General features: G+C 36.3%; 1 protein-coding gene and 1 long non-coding RNA gene across 3 annotated transcripts; one reads left to right on the top strand and one right to left on the bottom strand.

Moving 5' to 3' along the window:
• Window positions 1-4743: 4743 nt before the first annotated feature.
• On the bottom strand, window positions 4744-9827 carry LOC113754156. 2 transcript variants are annotated; one of them, XR_003465138.1, is made up of 4 exons: window positions 9752-9827; window positions 7561-7767; window positions 5085-5214; window positions 4744-4912 (listed from the first exon to the last, which is right to left on the bottom strand). It is a non-coding gene; the product is annotated as an uncharacterized LOC113754156 (long non-coding RNA). The 2 variants fall into 2 exon arrangements; XR_003465137.1 differs by lacking the exon at window positions 9752-9827 and adding an exon at window positions 8820-8979.
• A 5128-nt stretch (window positions 9828-14955) lies between these two features.
• LOC113752248 (disease resistance protein RPM1-like) lies at window positions 14956-17739 on the top strand. Its single transcript, XM_027296369.1, has one exon. It carries the CDS (start codon window positions 14956-14958, stop codon window positions 17737-17739), a length of 2784 nt encoding a protein of 927 aa, XP_027152170.1.
• Window positions 17740-19269: the final 1530 nt, after the last annotated feature.

The raw sequence follows: 19269 nt of genomic DNA, 5'->3' as shown, positions 1-19269 counted from the left end.
CTTGAAGAGTTACATTTTCAGCAAGAAGGAGCTACTACAATTTATTGTGACAACAGTTCTGCCATCAAGCTCTCTAAAAATCCAGTTCTACATGGAAGAACCAAGCACATAGACGTGAGGTTTCACTTTCTAAGGAAGCTCACAAAGGATGCAATAATTGATTTTCTCTACTGCAAAAGTGAAGATCAGATTGCTGACATAATGACCAAGCCATTGAAGTTATCCACATTTCAGAAATTAAGGAAGCTACTTGGAGTCTGTGTAGTTGATAAGTCTTATTAAACTGAATGTTTGAGAAACTTTCAGTTTAAGGGAGGAATTGTTAGAAATATTTACCGTTGTTAATTAATCATATTTATTTATGGAGTTAGTGGAATTAGTGGAGTTAGTGGAATAACTAGTGGAATTAGTGGAGTAGCTAGTGGAGTTAGTGGAGTTGCTAGTGGAGTTAATGGAGTCATTGAGATAGTTAGTGGAGTTGGTTTAAACTCTATATATAGAGTAATCTCATGTTTTGAGGAATGTCAGTTTTACAAAGAAATAAACACTTGTCTTTTACCTCTCTTATTATTTGCCTCAATAATTGTAACACAATTTGTGTTCCAAGCAGTTGTTTGGGAGCGGGTTGCCACAAAGTCCATTGTTTCCTTCATAGATGGATGGATCGGTCAAGGTCTGAAGCTGATTTCCGGATGGTATTGGCCCTGAAAGTTTATTGTGTGACAAATTCAGAGAGTTCAATGAGATAAGCTTTCAGGGATTGCACCGAAGAGTTCATTCATTGATAGATCAAGCGTTTCAAGTTGCTTCAAGTTGCCAATCTTCTCAGGGATCCTTCTAGTCAATGATTCTGTGAAAGATTCAAAACATGCAATTGAACCAGCTCCATTATCCCATCAGGGATCTCGCCAACTAAATTATTTGCTGAGAGGCTTATGGATTTAACAAACCGAATGCTTTTTGGTGAATACCCAACTTCTCTTCCTCCCTTAATGTCTTGAAGGCTTACTTGTGCATAAATGCCGTAACGAATGTCAAATGTTGATACCATTAAGGCAGTGAGGAATAAATCTACTCAAGTTCAGCATTGTTAGCGGCAACCACCGATTGTCGAACTATCGCTCGATCATGAGCCTACACCCCAATGGCGGCGATAAGACGGTGGTTGTAGAGACTTGCGTAATTGATGCGGCCGAGGCCAACACGAAAGAAAAGGCGTGTGCCTTAGTGGATACGATCGTGAAACTGAACTTGAGGACCCTTTCTAGAGTTGCTGAGGATTTGGCAGGCAAAACGCAACAACAGGTTTGAAATTTTCAATTTCTTTCGCTGGTTTTTTTGTTTATTAGCTAAGTAATTAGGTTAGTAGCTAGGAAGAGAATTAGAAATTTCAAAAAACAATGAAAAGACAAAAAAGACAAAAAAAATTTTTTTTAAAGATTTTGGTTTCCTCTTTTTTTTTTTTCCTTTCTTATTTGCTGAAAAAAACATTGAAAAAAACAAAAAACACAAAAAAATTCCAAAAATCCAAAAAAGCACAAAAATATTTTGGCTTCTTTTTTTTTCGTTTACTTTTCTTTGGTAGGAAAAGAATTTTAAAAAAACTTGAAAAATAAAAAAAGTGAAAAAAGATTTTCGTTTCTTTTTTTCTTTTTTATTTGCAAGCAAAAAACAAAAAACATTGACAAAAACAAAAAAATAAAAAAATCCAAAAACCCAAAAAAGCACAAAAATATTTTGGTTTCTTTTTTTTTGTTTACTTTTTTTAGTAGAAAAAGCATTTTAAAAAAAGAAAAAATAAAAAATGATTTGGTTTCCTTTTTACTTTTTTATTTGCAAGTAAAGAACGAAAAATTGAAAAAACAAAAAATCCAAAAACACAAAAGATTTTGGTTTCTTTGTTCCTCTACTTTTTATTAGTAGGGAAAAAATTTTTTTTTTAAAAAAAAAAGCAAAAAAATGTAAAAAAATGAAAAAAAAAGACATTATAGAAAATTCGCTTAGCTCTACCTAACCTGTATCCATCAACTATGCAAGAGGTGTTATTGTTTTCAAAAGGAAAAAAGGGTAATGCATAATTTTAAATCTGCCACTTTAATGTCTCATAAATACTCTACAAGATCAGTAATTAAATTTCTGTCCTTTTGTTAACTAAACAGCACTTGATTCTTTTTTGCCCTATTTAGCCAGCCTATACACGCTATCTTCTCAACTTTTTAACTATTTGTGAACATTTTAATAGCCACTGATGATCACTTGAGTTCCTATTAGTATGTCTAAGTGAGTTCCCTATAAATGTGCCTAAATACCAGAGGTGAAAATGATGAGTACTTCCACTTTCAGGCATCAAAGTCAGCTAAACTTGGGAATCTGTCTAAAGCTACTTCACACGCCTTTGCACGTATAACAACTAGCCCTGTAATTGTTGATAAACTGATAATGCAACGGTGTAGCTTTTGATGTGAATGAAATACTAATTGGCCTCTTTCCATTTCTACCTTGGCTTAGAAACTGAAAGAAGTACAAGTTAAAACTTGAAATCTGCGCCTAGTGATTGGAGTTGACATCTTAATAAGTTGGTGAGGCGATAAAGCAATCAGGGGCAGGTTAGTGCCATGTATCTGTTGTGGTTCCCTGTTCGGTTGTTGTAGACTAAGCCAAGTCGGGAGTCTCGCTATACCAAATAAGTGAGGGTGCAGTTGTGGTTCCCATGTCAAACATCTCCCGAGTGAGCCAGTTGGATTCTCAGGAGACCTAAAAATGAATAAGTGCAAAAATAGCACAAAATAGCACAAAAAAAAAAGGTGTTTTTGAAAAAAATTGGGATTGCAATTGCCACAAGAGGGACAGCTTTGCAGTCGAAAAACAAAATCTATTAACAAGCTGCAGCCAAGTCCTTGCACTCACACAGCGAGGGACAATGGGGGGAACCCCATCGCAACTATAGTGCAGGCCAACCACTGTCGTTACCATTGTTAACCCTCTGGTTTTGGTGAGCAATCCGAGATCTCACTTGGACCTTCGACTTTTAGGTATATTGGGATTTTAAACCAAAAAATTTGGTTGCGGATGGAAAGTTGAGACGAGTCTTTTGGACGTTTTAAACCCAATTCCTGTGAGCACGCCATCTTTCTTTAATATAATTGTCATATGGGCCAGTTAGTGCTGAATTCATATCAAATTGTTCTGCTCGAACAAATTCCCTTTACTAGGCTAGATGACATTTCATCCCTCACACATGCTGAAGACTGGGAATTAATCAATTATTGTTATTTTGATACAGTCTACTCTACATGTTTTTGAGTGGGAGTATTCGTCAATTTTTCCTCGCATTCAATGGCATATGGGGTATTCATTGTCCAAGGTGACTTGTCTATGATCGCGAAGAGATGGCTTGTCATGCTTAGCACTAGAGATATCAAGTTTTTTAACTCCACCTGTGTTGATGCAATCCATCACACAGCCGGTCCCAAGTCCGGATGAAGGAGGAGGGATTTTTTTATGCTTTAGAAGGCAGCTCTTAGTGTACGTTCTCAAAATCCTTCTGTGCAGATTATATATGAAAGGTTGGTGAATGCTGAGTTTTTTTTTTTTTTTTCATTCTCCTTGGTAGTGCCGAATTTCTGGTCTTCATTTCATAGTTGATCTGGATTTTAGCGTCTATCCCGGGTTATAATCCAATCACATTTCTTTCATTCTTTTACTTTGCTTTCTTTTACAACTGCACTACTTTTTCAGAGTTTGTACACTCGTTCACATAAATCTCTTACGTGTTAGAGCTGCCAACGAACTGCTGCTACTGTAAGTAATCAACGAACTTTTAAGCTGGTTCTCTTCTGTTCATTGAGTCACCTGAATTGTGTTGGAATGTGTTCTTAAGCTCACTTGCTGTTGCAAAGGTAATGAACTTTGTTTTATCTCATGCTGATCTTTCATACATGTTTAGGTTATATCGGCAAAATTTGATACGAAAAAAAGGTTACACTACTGATACTTCAGACACAAGTTCCACTATTTGGTGTGGCCGAAATCTGACTGTAGAGGGGCTTTCATGTCTTGAATTTCTTTCCCAAATTCATGTGCTATAGGCAGATTTCCAGCACCATTTTAGTTAGAATAGATGTTTAGAGCAAGTGATGCTGATTACTTTTTAATTTTTCAATCCTTGTATCATAGCTCCCAACAGTTAGCTATATTAGAGCATCCTGATTATATCCAAGTTTAACCACCAGGAGTTTCCAGTTAAGAGCAATTAGTAAGAAAAGAGCTACTCTCTTTTCTGTTTCTGTGGGATGGTCTGTTTACAGGGAAGCTTGAGTTGCTGGAATTTGCACTATCCATCTTCAAGTAGCTATAAATTTTGATCCGTCATTGCATTAATTTCTGCAGTAGCAAACCACATCACCATCTTTCTGAGTAACACAGAATGCTCACTTCAGCTTTGCTTGTGGAGATTATCATCACAAGCAAGGTTATCATCACTGACCTTTCTTCCCAGTGTTGGACTTAGCATCCTTTTACCAATGCCCTGAGACACAGATGTGGTTTTGAACTAACAAGCATTTGTGGAAAACTGGCACACCAACCACCACACTCTCATTAGGAATCCCAGAGTGTGGCAGAACCTCAAGCAGCACAGCAAGCTGCAAAAAGGTAGATAGAATTAGCGCATGAAACTACAACAGCCAGGAAAAGTAAAGGAATTACATTTCTTTATGTTCGTATTTTAGCTGTTACCTCACTGCACTTCAGATCTACAATTGAATCTGGAACATCATCTTTAACAGCAGCTGCCACAATCCTAAAACATTTGCCACGGTAAGAGAACAGATATTTTGGAACCATTTGAAGTTACTCTCACATCCTTCATCTGAGTTTCCTCAATTCCTCTTCTATTGTACCCAACTGCAAACTGTGGAACGTCATGAGTGCTTTGAGTTCTTCCAGAAGACATACTATAGACATTTATACAGCATAAAGTGAAAGGTCTCTCTCATAGGCATTCATATGCCTATTCCAAATTGCAGATGCTCATGCGACAGAATTAATGATCAACCTGCACAAAAATAAACTTCAGGGCATACCTTTACTGGCTGTGCAACTTTGTTCTTTTTATCTTTCGGAAACTGATTGACTAGCTTTCACACGATAGAGTGTACTTCCTTCTCATCTAACCTACAAGTGGCTTGGATAGGGAATATACGGTGGCACCATCTGCATCAGATGATTAAAGATGCAATTAATAACCAAATGCATCACAACCAAAGATATTCTGAAAAAAGTAAATGTTGAATGAACAGAGAACCAAATAAATGCCAGGTAAAGGAATTGGCTATCACAAAGAAAGTTCTCAAACGTGGACCTCTCTTTGTGTGAGTGTTCTGTGTGAGAATGTACACTTATGGAAGACAATTAGTTTGGGACACTTATTAGTCCTATGTACTATCTCTTCTGTGTCTGTTTCTTCTTTTTTTTTCCTTTTTATTTTTTTTGCCTGCTTTGGGCACTATTTTCTTTATTCTCTCCTTTTACTTTCCTCTTTGATCCCAAGAAAGGCTATGGGAGAGTTCTTATGCAGATAACAGTTGAGTATGGCAAAAGAAATAAAACCTATCCGCCCCCCAATCCCCTAACACCAACTTTCTCTTTCTTTGCCAGAATTTTTTTTCTAGCAAGCAGTTGCTTTGTCATAAGTTTACGATTTTGATGAGGCTCATGCTTCACTAGGTACACTATCTACTGCTCTCATTTATTGTGAGAAAGAATTACAAATGTATAGCCACACAAACTCTTCTGAGTAATGCATCAACTATCAGACAACATGCAATTATAGAAACAAAGAAAGCGATAAAATTTCCATAGGTTTCTGTAACATGCTTTTGCTTATCAAGAAGAAGCTTGCAGAAGATAAAATCCTATAGCAAATGAATGTGCTAACTGAAAACTATGCTATAATAGACTGCAAAAGAGGATAGGTGGAGCCAACTCAGAGGGTCTTGAGATGTAACGTTGAGTCAGTTGTTTATGCATGCTGACAACAAATTTCTCCACCTACAAAGAAACTCACTATCCAATCGAAGAAACAACATTAAAAGGAAAAAATATGTTGACAATCAGGACTTGAATTCTTTGCACAAAATGGAATCCGAATGATTAGCATTATGTAATTCCCTGGCAAGATATCACTACTAACTTTTGAAAATTAAGCATGATATGGGACTCCGGTAATAAAATGCTACTGCAATAGACTGAGACCAACAAGCAATTTCCTTGATAATCCTAGAATAGCAAAAACAGATATGAAAGTGACTCAAAATGCTGTAAGCTCATATGTTATAATATCAAATCCATTTAAACAAGCACATACTGTCTAACTTTTCCTGCTTTCTCTTTAGATTCATGGCTTTTATCTTTTGTTGAATCTTTGTTTTCCCGTTCTTAATCAAACTATGAACTCCATCTGAAGTTTAGATATACCTAAATGACTAGTGCTTTTGTCAAAACAAAATAAAACTCTTCAAAAATGTAGTACGACAAGCCAGACAGTTGGATCCTGAAAGATAAATTGTTGCCAAACAAGAAGACAAGGTCCTTGGAAACAGCCGATTGGGAGAAGAAAATCAATAATAATTTAAACAGAAATCACCAGCAAAGTCAACTCCTCCATAATAATTTTGTTTTCCGTATATGATGTAATGTATGATCGCCCTTCTACTGGGAATGGAGGTGGTGGAGAGAGAAAGAGAGAGGTTGGGTGTCCAATGGACAAGATTCTTAGCCTTAAAAAAAATGAAAAATTAGAGACTTCATCTAGCCTCATCAATCAGGGTTTGGTAGGGGAAAAAGCAAAATTTAGAATGCTGCAACCATTTTTTGGTTACCTGCTGCCTAACTTCATTGCAATGATGCATTTGTATCCTCCAAGCACCTCAGTCTAAACAATTTCAGCCAGCAATATCAGAGAGTAAGTCTAATACAACAGCAAGTAATTTTGAAAGCAAAACACCATACTCTATGCTGAAATTAATCTGGGAATATTGCAAGTTAAAGAAGAAATAAGAAAAATGTGCATTTGAAGCAACCCTTGAAAACTGCATCTGTGACTTTCCCCTATGATATATTATTTATCTTTTATTTTAAAGCTTCTTAAGATAGTAGATTTGACGCTGCAACAACAATATACCAGTAATTGCTGTGAACTTCTTGTATGTTGGTTTACTACCATAACCTTCTAGCAATATCTCCACTATGTTATTTCTTTTACATTTTTACCACATTTTCACTTGGTTCTCTTGCTATCAAATAAGCACTTTTTGTCGAACAACATAACCATGTTACAACAAACGCCATACCAATTAGAAGACATCAATTAACATGGAGGTAAAAGAGCAAACACAAGAAGGATTTGTTAAAATATGCCCCAAAATCAAATATATGTAACAACTATTTAAAACAAATATTGTAATGCATGTCTTACAATCTCTTGGTAATAAAACAGGCTTTAAGTACAGAGATCTGGATAAAGCTAAGAACATTCAAGGTAAGAAGTAAGAATCTTACTGTGCTGACTTTAGACTCCCACTTTCCTGCAATGGAATGATGTTTTGCACAATATCAACAACGGCAGGGTCCTCCCCCTTAGGAAAGCCGAAGAGAAGTAAACCGCTCCTGGTCAACTTGACTAGCGAAAGTGTATTACTTGTTTCAGTGTCACTTATATTATCTCTAACTGAATCTGGAAGGAGCGAGAGTTTTCTGTGCATTTACCTGACATAACAGGTTGTGGTCAGTCATTTCAGAAGACGTAAAAGCAAAAGAGTTAGAATTACTATAGTCATTGTAAAGTTTGAGGAATTTTGCACTAAAATACTTATGGAGGACAAATGTGCTTTCAAATATTTGTACTTTATATGATACGTAAGTGGGATGTGAGGATCCTATAGGAATTTCCCCCTTTTGTCCTTGTTCCTTTCACTCTTTTATCCATAAAACCTTGTATTATTTCTCATGTTACGAAAGCAAAGAGAACTTGATGCATCCAAATCCAGGAAAAAACTTTTCAAACTTCTTTTTTGTACTTAAAGAAACAGCAAGGAAGACTACAGAAGTTTCTCATACCAATGTCAGTAAGCTGAAGGAATTGTTAGACTTGCTATTTATTATCCAGAAGCTTGCATTTCTGTCTACTAAAAAAAGATGGCAGGTTTTATTTTCTAATAATGCATTTCAATGGTGCCTAACATCAGTAAAGGTCATTTCATTGGATATTTCTGTTAATTGTTGAGACCCAGAGGTGTGAACTTTCCTATGCCCTCAGTGAAGGTCATTTCATTGGGCATTTCTATTTATAATGACAGTTTAGGACCCAGAGTTATGAACTTTCCAAATTGAAAATTATGAAGATGTTTACTTTGTTGCTTGACATTGAATTAGACTAAAGATTACTCAATTTTTGTTTCTTTGTGTTATTTGGCATCTCAAAAATGGTGATTATGAGGTCAATAGCAGGACGATCTTATTGCTTTCAGTTTATCTTAATTTTTTCCATCATTGATTTTCTTGGATAATGAGTCACTTTTAATTTTTAATAAGCATAGGAAGAATTGAGTTATGCTTTTGGTTGAATAGAGAAAAAATCAAGCATCAGCTCATTGTTGCTGCCTCAGAATACTACATGGTTGGTTGACCAAATAGAAGTAACTATTTGTAATTGTCAATGGCAATGGAAATTATTAGTAACAGAGAGGTGAAAAGCAAACAATCTCTCTGATGCACTTCTATGCATAGTATTACCACTAAATGAATACAAGAGGAGTTACCATTTATTACAGCAATGAAAAATTTTATAGAGCCTGATGTTGAGTAGGTGCAGTCCTTGCAATACTTCTAAGAAGTTTGGATTACGTCAAAACAGTCATATTCTTTTCTTGAACACTAACTTTTCGTGCATGTTTAACTTCCAGAATAACTTTAAGTTGCAAAAAGACAGAGAAAGAGAGAATGATTTATAATATTTCAAAAAGACTTATGGGTAGTGGAAATCCATGGTACCGATTTGTTACGCAAAAGATGCAAAACAGCGAGAGTAGACAATGTGAAAAAGAAAAGAATGATAGATTGTTCTGCTCCAGTTCTCAGACCAAACAACAACAGGGGGCTGTTGAAAGAAAGAATAGACAATGGAAATAACACAATTTCTTCTACAACTTTTTTAGAGTACGTTCTGTTCATTCATTCATTCGTTTTTCAAAGGGAAGTTCCATTTCATCTTTTCTCTACCTGCTAATAATTTTAATTGTGCCTTGAACTCTACTCTTGTAGTAAGAAGCCAAAACCTTCACAGATACATACCTCTCACATAAACTATTTGTAGCAAAGTGGGTACACAGATAATTTTTGCTAAAGGCCCAGTCGGGGATAGGGTGTTGGTGTTTAAGCACATCGGCAGTATTAGAGCCTTTTACAAAGTCAAACTAGGCTAAATAAGTATGTCTCAGGGATGCAGCTATCATAAGGTATTTTCTTTACTCTTCTCCTTCTATTTACTTCTCATTCCCTGTTTTTATAGTCACATATTGTTTTAATAAACTTGTTCTTATTGTTTCATGCATACAATTCATATTACCTGTTCTTACAGACAAATCCCCACCCTCTTCATTTTCTTTGTAGATTTGCAGATAGTAATACATGTTAATTTGCATTATCTGTCCGAGCATGTATATAAACTAAAATACCAGACTTAAACTATTACCAGGTTCTCCAAAATCATCAGCCGTATCTTTCTTCGCCAAACTGTTGCCAAGTTTCTCCTCTGTACTTACAGATATGATCCTTATACATTCCCTGTGGTTAAGCACTTTTTAAGATACACTGTTTGTAGCTACACATCTCATGCTTATTCTTGTCATCTACCTCTGTTTGAGTAAATACTACAGCAACAGGGTCAATAAAGAAATTAGCATGCTCCCCAGGCTTGATCTCAAGTCACTCATCTAGTTCCTTGTTAGCAGAAAAACCATGTTCCTTTGGTATACTAAACAGCAAAACTAGTAAAGATGTTTAGTATATACAGTATGGTTGATTCGGAAGTCCTTTGGTACACTAAACAACAAATGATCAAACATCCGAGTTCATCAATTTCCCAAATGCCAACCATGAATATGTGCAATTTCAGAACTGAACTCAAACAACCTTCCTCACCACGGACCACCACATATGCACATCTGCTTCTGATTGAGGCAATACTACATCAATAGCATCAATATAAAAATGAACATGCTCCTCTACCTCGAGTTCAAGACTTGTCTAATTCAATGTTGGGAACAAAACAAGATTCCTTCTTCATCTTCTTCCTATAAAGAAGTATCATTTTCCTTCTTCCCCTCCCGAAGAGGGGCAGCAGAATGCTCCTCCTCATCGGGTGAAGTGGTGAACACACTCAACCTAGCACAATGTGGTGGTTTTTGCCCCACAGTTGCGAGGCAAAGGGTAGCAAACTTATTTGGGCCAATTCGCTGTAAGGGCATTGGACTATGACCATGATATTGAGGAGGAAAAAAGTGGTCAGGCAATCCCTCAACTTTACCATAGAAGGAGCAGGTCCTTGAAATAAACTCATGTCAAATACACGACAGGCAAAAATACTGATGCCGAAATTTGTGAACAAGTAATTCCCTTCCACACAAAAGGGATAATAATGAACCGATCGCGATCGTCGACAAACCTTGAACACTTTGTCAACCTCCGATTCGTAACACACAAGAACAACTTGATCCCCAGCACCGATAGGAAACAGGACGTAGTGCTGAGAGTCAAATTTTTGATCCAAGGGAGGGAGGGAGAGATCTTTCAATGGGAGGTTCACCAACAGGAAATTTACAACTCAGAGGATGCCGCTATGGTTGGCTAAATGACTGATCCAAATACTTGCCCCATGGATTGCCTACCTCATTTCCTAAGGACATAGATTCTACTACCCCTGACTTTTGAATCACCCGTTCTCAAGCTTGGAAGGGCTTGGAGGTGCCGTAAAAGTAAACCGTGCAATCCTCTTCATCATCAGGCTTCATGACATAATTAGAACCATCTTCAGTAGGGTGAAAATAGAATCCTCCTAAACCATAAATTAGGGAACCACAGGAACCAAAACTCACCTCTAAGCCTAAAGCTGGCATTGGTTCTCGAGTTTCCGAGCGCAGAGTTTACCACCACCACCACCAGCCTGTGATAAGTTGACTACATACCAAACCAACTCAAATTCTCTGCCAAACCGACTACATACCAAAATTGGTACATAATTTAAGTTCTTTGTTTTTCTGGTCAAATTTATGTTTTAATCCTCTGCGAATAGAAGAAGCACAATCATATTTTGTTAGCTTTTCAAGTTAAATTGCTTTTATATATATAAATTTTTTTTCTTACAGTACAAAATATTGCATATCTTCTATACATTGTTTCTGTTTTTTTTTCAAAGAAAACAATGCAAAGCTTCCGTATAATTAAGGTCAATTTTTCCTTTACCCGTATGAGATAAGTACTCGAGCTTAAGCTGACTATGTATCCATATGCCTCTTCAAGTTCAAAGAAAATGGTAACTCATTCATATATACACACTGGAAAGCTATAGGTGATAAAGAACTTAACCAGTGTTGCATTGTGGATGACGAAACATGTCATTTACTCGAGCAAAAATGATGCTTACATATCTACTACTCAAGACCTCGTGCTACATGACTCACAATCAGCCATATAATACATGCACAGAATATCTGATGTCTCAAATGCCTTACAAAATTGGACTCATGATTTTCTCCTCCAAGAATTATGATCACTTAAGACCATGTCATTCTCTAGAGAAATATAATCATACCCTTATTTATTTGCTTTTATATTTATAAATTTTTTTCTTACAGTAGAAAATATTGCATATCTTCTATCTATTGTTTTTGTTCTATTTTCAAAGCAAACAATGCAAAGCTTCTGTATTAGTAAGGTGAATTTGTTCTTAGCCGAAATGAGTTAACTTATGTACAAGCTTAAGCTAACTACGTATCCATAAGCCTCTTCAAATTTGAGGAAAATGGTAACTCTTTCATATATATACACTGGAAAGATATGGGCGACAAAGAACTTAACCAGTGTTGCATTTTGGATGAAGAATCATGTCAGTTACTCAAGAAGGCACTGCAGACTTAAATGGAGTCACTTGATTGAATCAAGTGACAAATGACAGAGTGAGCAACACAAGGTGAATAAGACATGTAAACAAGGAATAAACCATACTAATCTGTGACCTAACAATGCACTAATTACAGATAAATGGATGAAGCGGAAGATCAAAAGCAAAAATGATTCCAGTTACTAGACTCAGATGTTAATAACCTATTGGCAGGATTATTGACATCTTATCCTTCTGTTTGTCTGCCAACTGAAATCTTAATCAAGTTTAGAACCCAAAAATCATAAACGTTTTTCCTAGACTAAGTTCAACAGATGGAAACTGTGTCGACTGCATTATTCTCTCAGTTTTCTCTCAAATGAAGGCTATTAGCATTACACTTCAGTTCCAAACACTTCTCAAGTTTAAAACAGTAAGCAACTTTAGTTTGTTTGTTTTTCCCCCTTCCTTAATACCTAACACGTTTGAACAACACAACATGCCTGCACCTACCTTCTGCATTGCTCACCCAGTTCTCCAAACTTCATGAGTTTTATCTATTGTTAGTCGCCATCCCATTTGCTGTTTACTTATGCTTAATCATTCAAACATCTATTCCATAACATTGCTACTCTTCATCTTAAACCAAAACAATTACAGCTGCAAACACATTATACCGGTAATTCAAGCCCGCTATGGTCTTATTCACTTACAAAAACCCCAAGTTCCCAACCTTACCAAGAAATTAAGAATCCCACCAAAACCAACTTCAGTCAACCAATTCAACTGTCCTGATTCTCAAGTCAACTTTTAAGTCTGAAAACAATAATAGTCATAAATGAAATGCTAAAACTCAAGCATATTAACCATCAAATTTGGTAAATTTGAGTAAATTTCCAAAGTAGGATAAAATGCCGAGGTAGCTACCTTTTTTACTGAAGCACTTGATTTCTAATTTACATATGACAAGAATCAAACAAATATGTAGTTAGCCGTGTAAAAACTATGTTAATTTATTTCTTAAAAAAGTAACATTGCTCAACTTAATATTAGTGCTTGCTCTTTCGGCATTGTGATTAAAGGAGAATTAAAGAGGACCCATTGTTGAAAACAACAAGAATTAATTGGTCTTTTCAGCAATTATATTATGTCACCGGAGACACAAGTTGCAAGTTGGCTTACTAATGCAATGTGTGGCGATAAGTTGTCGCCTCGCAACTTCCAATGGTCATGTTTTCCATTGAGTTAATGGACTATAATTTGTATGGCAAATGAGATTTATATTTATTTTCCCCCCTTTTTTCGGGTACAAATGAGGTTTTAATTCTTCCACTTACTTAGTTTACTAAAATGTAATTTAAACTAAATGATTTTACCAAACAGGATTTTCCTACACATTACTGCTCTCACAATTCATAAATAAGTTATTTTAACAGTTGAATCTATTAATATATGTCAGTTGGTTTAGACCACTGTGTGATATCAAAGGTGAAAAAAAAGGAAAAAAATTACACGTGTGCACAAAAATAAAACAAAAAAGGTGATGATTTTTCTTTTGAAAACTGGGTGAATTGTAGTTTTAGTCTCCAATTTTTAGCATATGTGCTAAATTAGTCTCTCATGTTCCCACCAAAATAATTTTGGTTCTCAAAATTTCTGATATTAGGTGCATTAAGGACATTTGACGAAAGTTCAATAATGACAAAGGGTTAAAATCAAATTACCACTATTTAATAGTTTTGACTTTGCTCTTTTAATCCCTATTGTTTGAAATTTTAATCATTTCAGTCGCTTAAGTTTTCATTAGTGATATTGAGCGTATTTGGATAAAATAAGATGCAAATTACAGTGCAATTGTCTTAAATGGGTGCTAGCGATTCTAATTAAACTTTTTATTTTTATTTCATTTATTCATGTGACTAATGTCTCATATACTTCTTCCTTTTTGCATAATTGGTCTCAAATTTGGTATAATATACGTAACCATTGTTTTATACTATTAGTAATTAATTGATAATTAACCATAATGAGTAAAAGCACTTCATATTGGTATTTATGTTACTAGTTTTTATAATTACAATTCCTAACTCTAACAAATTAAGGACGCTATGCACAATTCATGCAAGAACTTGTGTAGTAGACTAGTGTGAATGCTAATAAATTACATATTAATACTAGAATTCTCCTTTTCTTTTTATTTTATGTATTATGTATATATATTGTCATCCAGTTGTAACTTATTCAAAAAAAAAAAAAAAAAACTCTTTAAGTTCAACGATGCTGTTGTGTTGACATAAAGTGTTTTTATGAAATTGTATAGGGATTTATGAAGGCATTTGCCACATCTATTATTCAATTCACCTATTTTTTTTCATTTTAAAGCCGCTGGCTATGACTACTTGAAACTAAAGGGACCATATCGATCATAACCTCAAACATTAGGAACTAAAAATGTAAAGTCAAAATCAAAAAATTTGGAGAATAGATTTATTTTGGCTAAAATATTCAAGTCAAATATTGAGTACCAAAACCGTGTTTCTCCCTTTGGCAAATTCTTATATTCCTAAAATATAAATTATATAGATGGGGATGGGTGGGGAAGGCCACTTGCAAAAATTAATGGGAAACTTTTGACTATGGCCCATGGAGACTATTGAATCGTCCTTTGCACTCTGGAAAGCATTACTGGAAGAGACACCATCACAAAAAGCAGCGATAAGGTACCTTCCTTTTTCTACTGATCATTTGCCACTGTGAAGTCTTGGCCTGTCGACTCTTGAGAAATTTGATTGAGCATCATGGCAGAGGGTGTCGTAGGTTTTTTGATTAAACAGCTCTCAACCTTGCTTTCCCATGAGATCACACTTTTGGGGGGGCTTAAATCAGATGTTCAATTCATCAATGATGAACTCGGGAGCATGAAGGCTTTCCTCAGAGAAGCTGAAGCAAAGGAAGACAATAATGATTCTCAACTCCAAGAATGGCTAAAGCAGGTTCGAGAAGTTGCTTATGATACAGAGGATGTTCTCGATGATTTTACCTTCCGCTTTGCTCGTGGCTACAAGGACGGATTCTGTGGCAAGGCTGGAAAGATCTATAACTCAATAAAGAATCTGAAAGCTCGCCATCAAATTTCTTTGGAGATAAAAGACATCAAGGCCAGAGTTGGAGAGATTTCAGAAAGGCGTCGAAGGTTCCCGTCCCAATATGGTACTCAAGAAAGAGGCTCCAGCTCTTCTCGCCAGGTGAATCCAGATTTTGGCATTCGTACTCAATCACTCTTCATTGAAGAAGCTCGACTTGTTGGGATTGATAAGCCCAAAGCAGAGCTCATCTCAAAAATCCTTGATGACCATTCCCAATTGAAAGTAGTTTCGGTTGCGGGAATGGGGGGACTCGGGAAGACTACCCTGGTGAAAAAAGTCTATGATGACGCTGCAGTGAAGAAACGATTTCAGAGCCACGCCTGGATAACTGTTTCTCAAAATTTTCAGTTCAGGGACATCATCAAGAACCTGATCCAACAGTTGTACAATGAAATCAGACAGCCAGTCCCTCCCCAAGTGGAATTCATGGATGATATTATGCTGAGTGAATTTGTCAGAGACTTCCTCCGAGAAAGAAGGTACATCCTTGTCCTTGATGATGTGTGGAGTATAGATGCCTGGGAAGCTATCAAATGTGTATTGTCTGACTGCACTACTGCTAGCCGTGTTGTATTGACAACACGAATAGCCGATGTAGCTTCTGCGTCCTGTTTAGGATCACTTGACTTCGTCTATAAGATGGAGCCTCTTTCTGATAAAGAGTCTTGGACTCTGTTTTGCAATAGAACATTTCAGAGCAATAACTGTCCTCCAAATCTAGAAGAAGTTGCTAAAAAAATACTGAAAAAATGTGAGGGCCTACCGCTTGCAATTGTTGCAATAGGTGGTGTTTTGGCTCTGAAGGACAAGGAAAAGACAGATGAATGGGAGATGATTCTTCATGGTTTTGGTGGCGAGGCAGATGGCAGTGGTAAGCTTGACAGAATCAAAAGGGTACTCTTACTTAGCTACAATGATTTGCCTCACTATCTTAAAAGCTGCCTATTGTATCTAAGCATCTACCCTGAAGATTATCCAATTGATGTGGTATCTATACTTCTGAAGTGGATTGCACTAGGATTTGTAGAAGAGAAAGAAAGAATAACATCCACTGATATTGCTATGGGATATATGAAAGAACTCATCAACAGAAGCTTAATCCAAGTTAAATCCACATTGGACCATGGCAGATTGGATACATGTGGTCTCCACGATTTTCTGCGTGAAATCATTGTTTCAAAATCCAAAGAGCAGGACTTCACGACTGTAGCCACCAGGTATTACACAAGATGGCCTGAAAAAGTTCGACACCTAGCAATCCACAACTTCACTGATAATCCGCAAGAATTTAGTAGTTTAAAGTGTCTTCGGTCTCTGGTAATATTTGGGTATGAAGATCCTCTCACAACTACATTTTTATCCGAGTTCTTAAGTGGTGACCCCAAGTTGCTAAAGGTGTTGGATTTGTATGGAGCTGAATTGGACAGCATCCCAAAGCAAGTCTTCAAACTATTTCATCTCAGGTATCTTAATCTTGCAAGAACTGGAGTTAAAATTATTCCAAAATCTATTGGGAAGCTTCAAAACCTTGAAGTTATAGATCTGATGGGAACGAATGTAACAGAGTTGCCTGTGGAAATTCTAAAGCTAAGAAAACTCCATTCTCTTTTGTTAGGCGGGCGGGGTGATTATTCAACTGAGTATGCAATTTGGGGCTGTAAATGTCCACTTGGAATTGGAAAGCTTATTTCTTTGGAGGAGCTGCATGGTATAGAAGCAGACAGTGATAAAATAGTAATGGAGGTTGGAAAGCTAACGCAATTGCGACTATTAGCCATCACAAAGCTGAGAAGAGAAGATGGAAAGGAGTTGCTCTCCTCCCTCTTGAGGCTGACCAACCTTCGAGAGTTGTCCATCTCCTGTATTGAAGAAGATGAGACCCTTGATCTCCAACATTCCATCTCTCCAAAGCTTGAATTCCTCACACGTCTGATGTTGAAGGGGCGTTTAGAGAGAGTACCGCAATGGGTGACATCACTTCAATCCTTGAGAACCTTAGTATTGGACAATAGTAGGTTGGGAGAAGATGAGAATGCAATGGGCTCCCTCGGACATTTGCCCAATCTGGTATCACTTATTCTCTATCGTGCTTATGAAGGGGAGACAATATGTTTTAAGGTTGGAGGATTTCGAAAACTCCAGGACTTAGAGCTCGGGCAATTAACAAGACTGAAATGGGTGCGAGTGGAAGAGGAATCAATGCCTAGTCTCAGAAAACTGCGCTTAGGTGGTTGCAAACTGATGCAGGAGTTGCCTTCGGGCATCCAAAACTTGACCAGACTTGAATATCTTGGGTTTTATGAAATGTCTGATGAGTTAATGCACAAAGTACTGAATTTGGATAAACGGAGTGAAGATTATCAGACAATTTCTCATATCCCTCGAGTTTTCATTGGTCACTGGATTGATGATCGGTGGGAAGGCACGTTCCTCTAAGAGAAGAGAAGCTAAGAGACAACTCTTTGCAGCTTTCAACATTAACTGATATTCAGTCAACTCATCTCTTGTATAAGTCTCAGGTTGCTTACTAGCTTTTCCTTTTATTTCATGGGCTCTCGTTAACCTTTTCCTTTCTACTGCTTATTACATTTGTATCAAATCATATCATGAAATAGCTCAATTCCTCGAACATAGTGTGTGTTCATATATATGGATTTAGATTTCCTTTTTATAGTTGGCCCCATCAAACTGGCTCTGGTTAAGTAAAACATAGATCAGAGCACCTACTACAGAAAAGAGAAGGCATTCTTCAATAAGTTAATTTGAAAGTGTATGAATCAGTTCGTGAAATTAGTTTGTATGTATAACAACTTTTGAATGAAATTTGGTTCTTGATCTTAGAAATGCATGCCTATAGCATATGATTTTATTCTTGAGCTGGTTTCTCAATTGTGAATTTGCAAATGAAACAATTTTTCAGAAGCTAAGGGCGATTTTGCCCTGGTCTCAACCTTAACCAGAGATTAATGTGCCATTAGTCAATAAACAGGTTTGGTAAGCACATGCAAGTGCCATCAGTTCCTAGAATAGAAACATAATGCAAGAAAACTTGTAAAATATATTACTTGACTGATATGTCAATAGAAAACATGCAAAATAATATCATAAAACACTATTCCTTGCTAGTGAAGTGAAATTACAGTCACCTTACTCGAGTTGTAGTCATGCATAGGTTTTCTCTGTCACACAAAAAGTTGCAATAAAAAAACATGATAAAAAAAAAAAAGACCATTGACTTAAGTTCATATTGAAATAGTAACAATCAACCTCAATTCCTCAAAATATGCGTATGTACAAGTATGGATTTAGATTTTCTTTTTCCAGTTAACTCCATCAAAATTTTTCTGGTTCAGCAAGACATAGAACAGAGCATCTATCTACCGAAGAAAAAACAAGATCAAAGTGTATGAAGCATAAAAGATGAAGTTTGTCAAATTAGTAAAGCTTCGATAACACCTTTCAAAGTCCAAAGTCCCAACTGAAGGTTCAGTGTTCCTTTTTTTTTTTTTCTTTCTATATTCTTAGTTTGTATGTATATTTTTCTCAAATAAAATTTGACTGATAGTGCTTTGATATCACAAAACACTATCCAAACTCATTCACAGCTGATTTCCTTTCTATTGAAGTCAAATTACAGTCACCTTACTCAAAAGGAAATTATAATACGTTACTTGCATCTTTGAACTTTCTTTGACCTGTACTCATGCATAGGTTTCCTCTCGCACACAAAAAGTTGCAATCAAGAAACATAATAAAAAAAATAAGAGGAATCAATGCCTAGCCTCAGAAAACTGCGCTTAGGTGATTGCAAACTAATGCAAGAGTTGCCTTCGGGCATCCAAAACTTGACCGGACTTGAATCTCTGGGGTTTTTTGAAATGTCTGATGAGCTAGTGCACAAAGTACGGAATTTGGATAAACAAAGTGAAGATTATCAGACAATTTCTCATATCCCTGAAGTTTTCA

This window comes from Coffea eugenioides, chromosome 11, assembly GCF_003713205.1.
Source record: "Coffea eugenioides isolate CCC68of chromosome 11, Ceug_1.0, whole genome shotgun sequence".
Lineage (NCBI taxonomy): Eukaryota > Viridiplantae > Streptophyta > Magnoliopsida > Gentianales > Rubiaceae > Coffea > Coffea eugenioides.
This window is presented reverse-complemented; position numbering and strand designations above follow the sequence as displayed.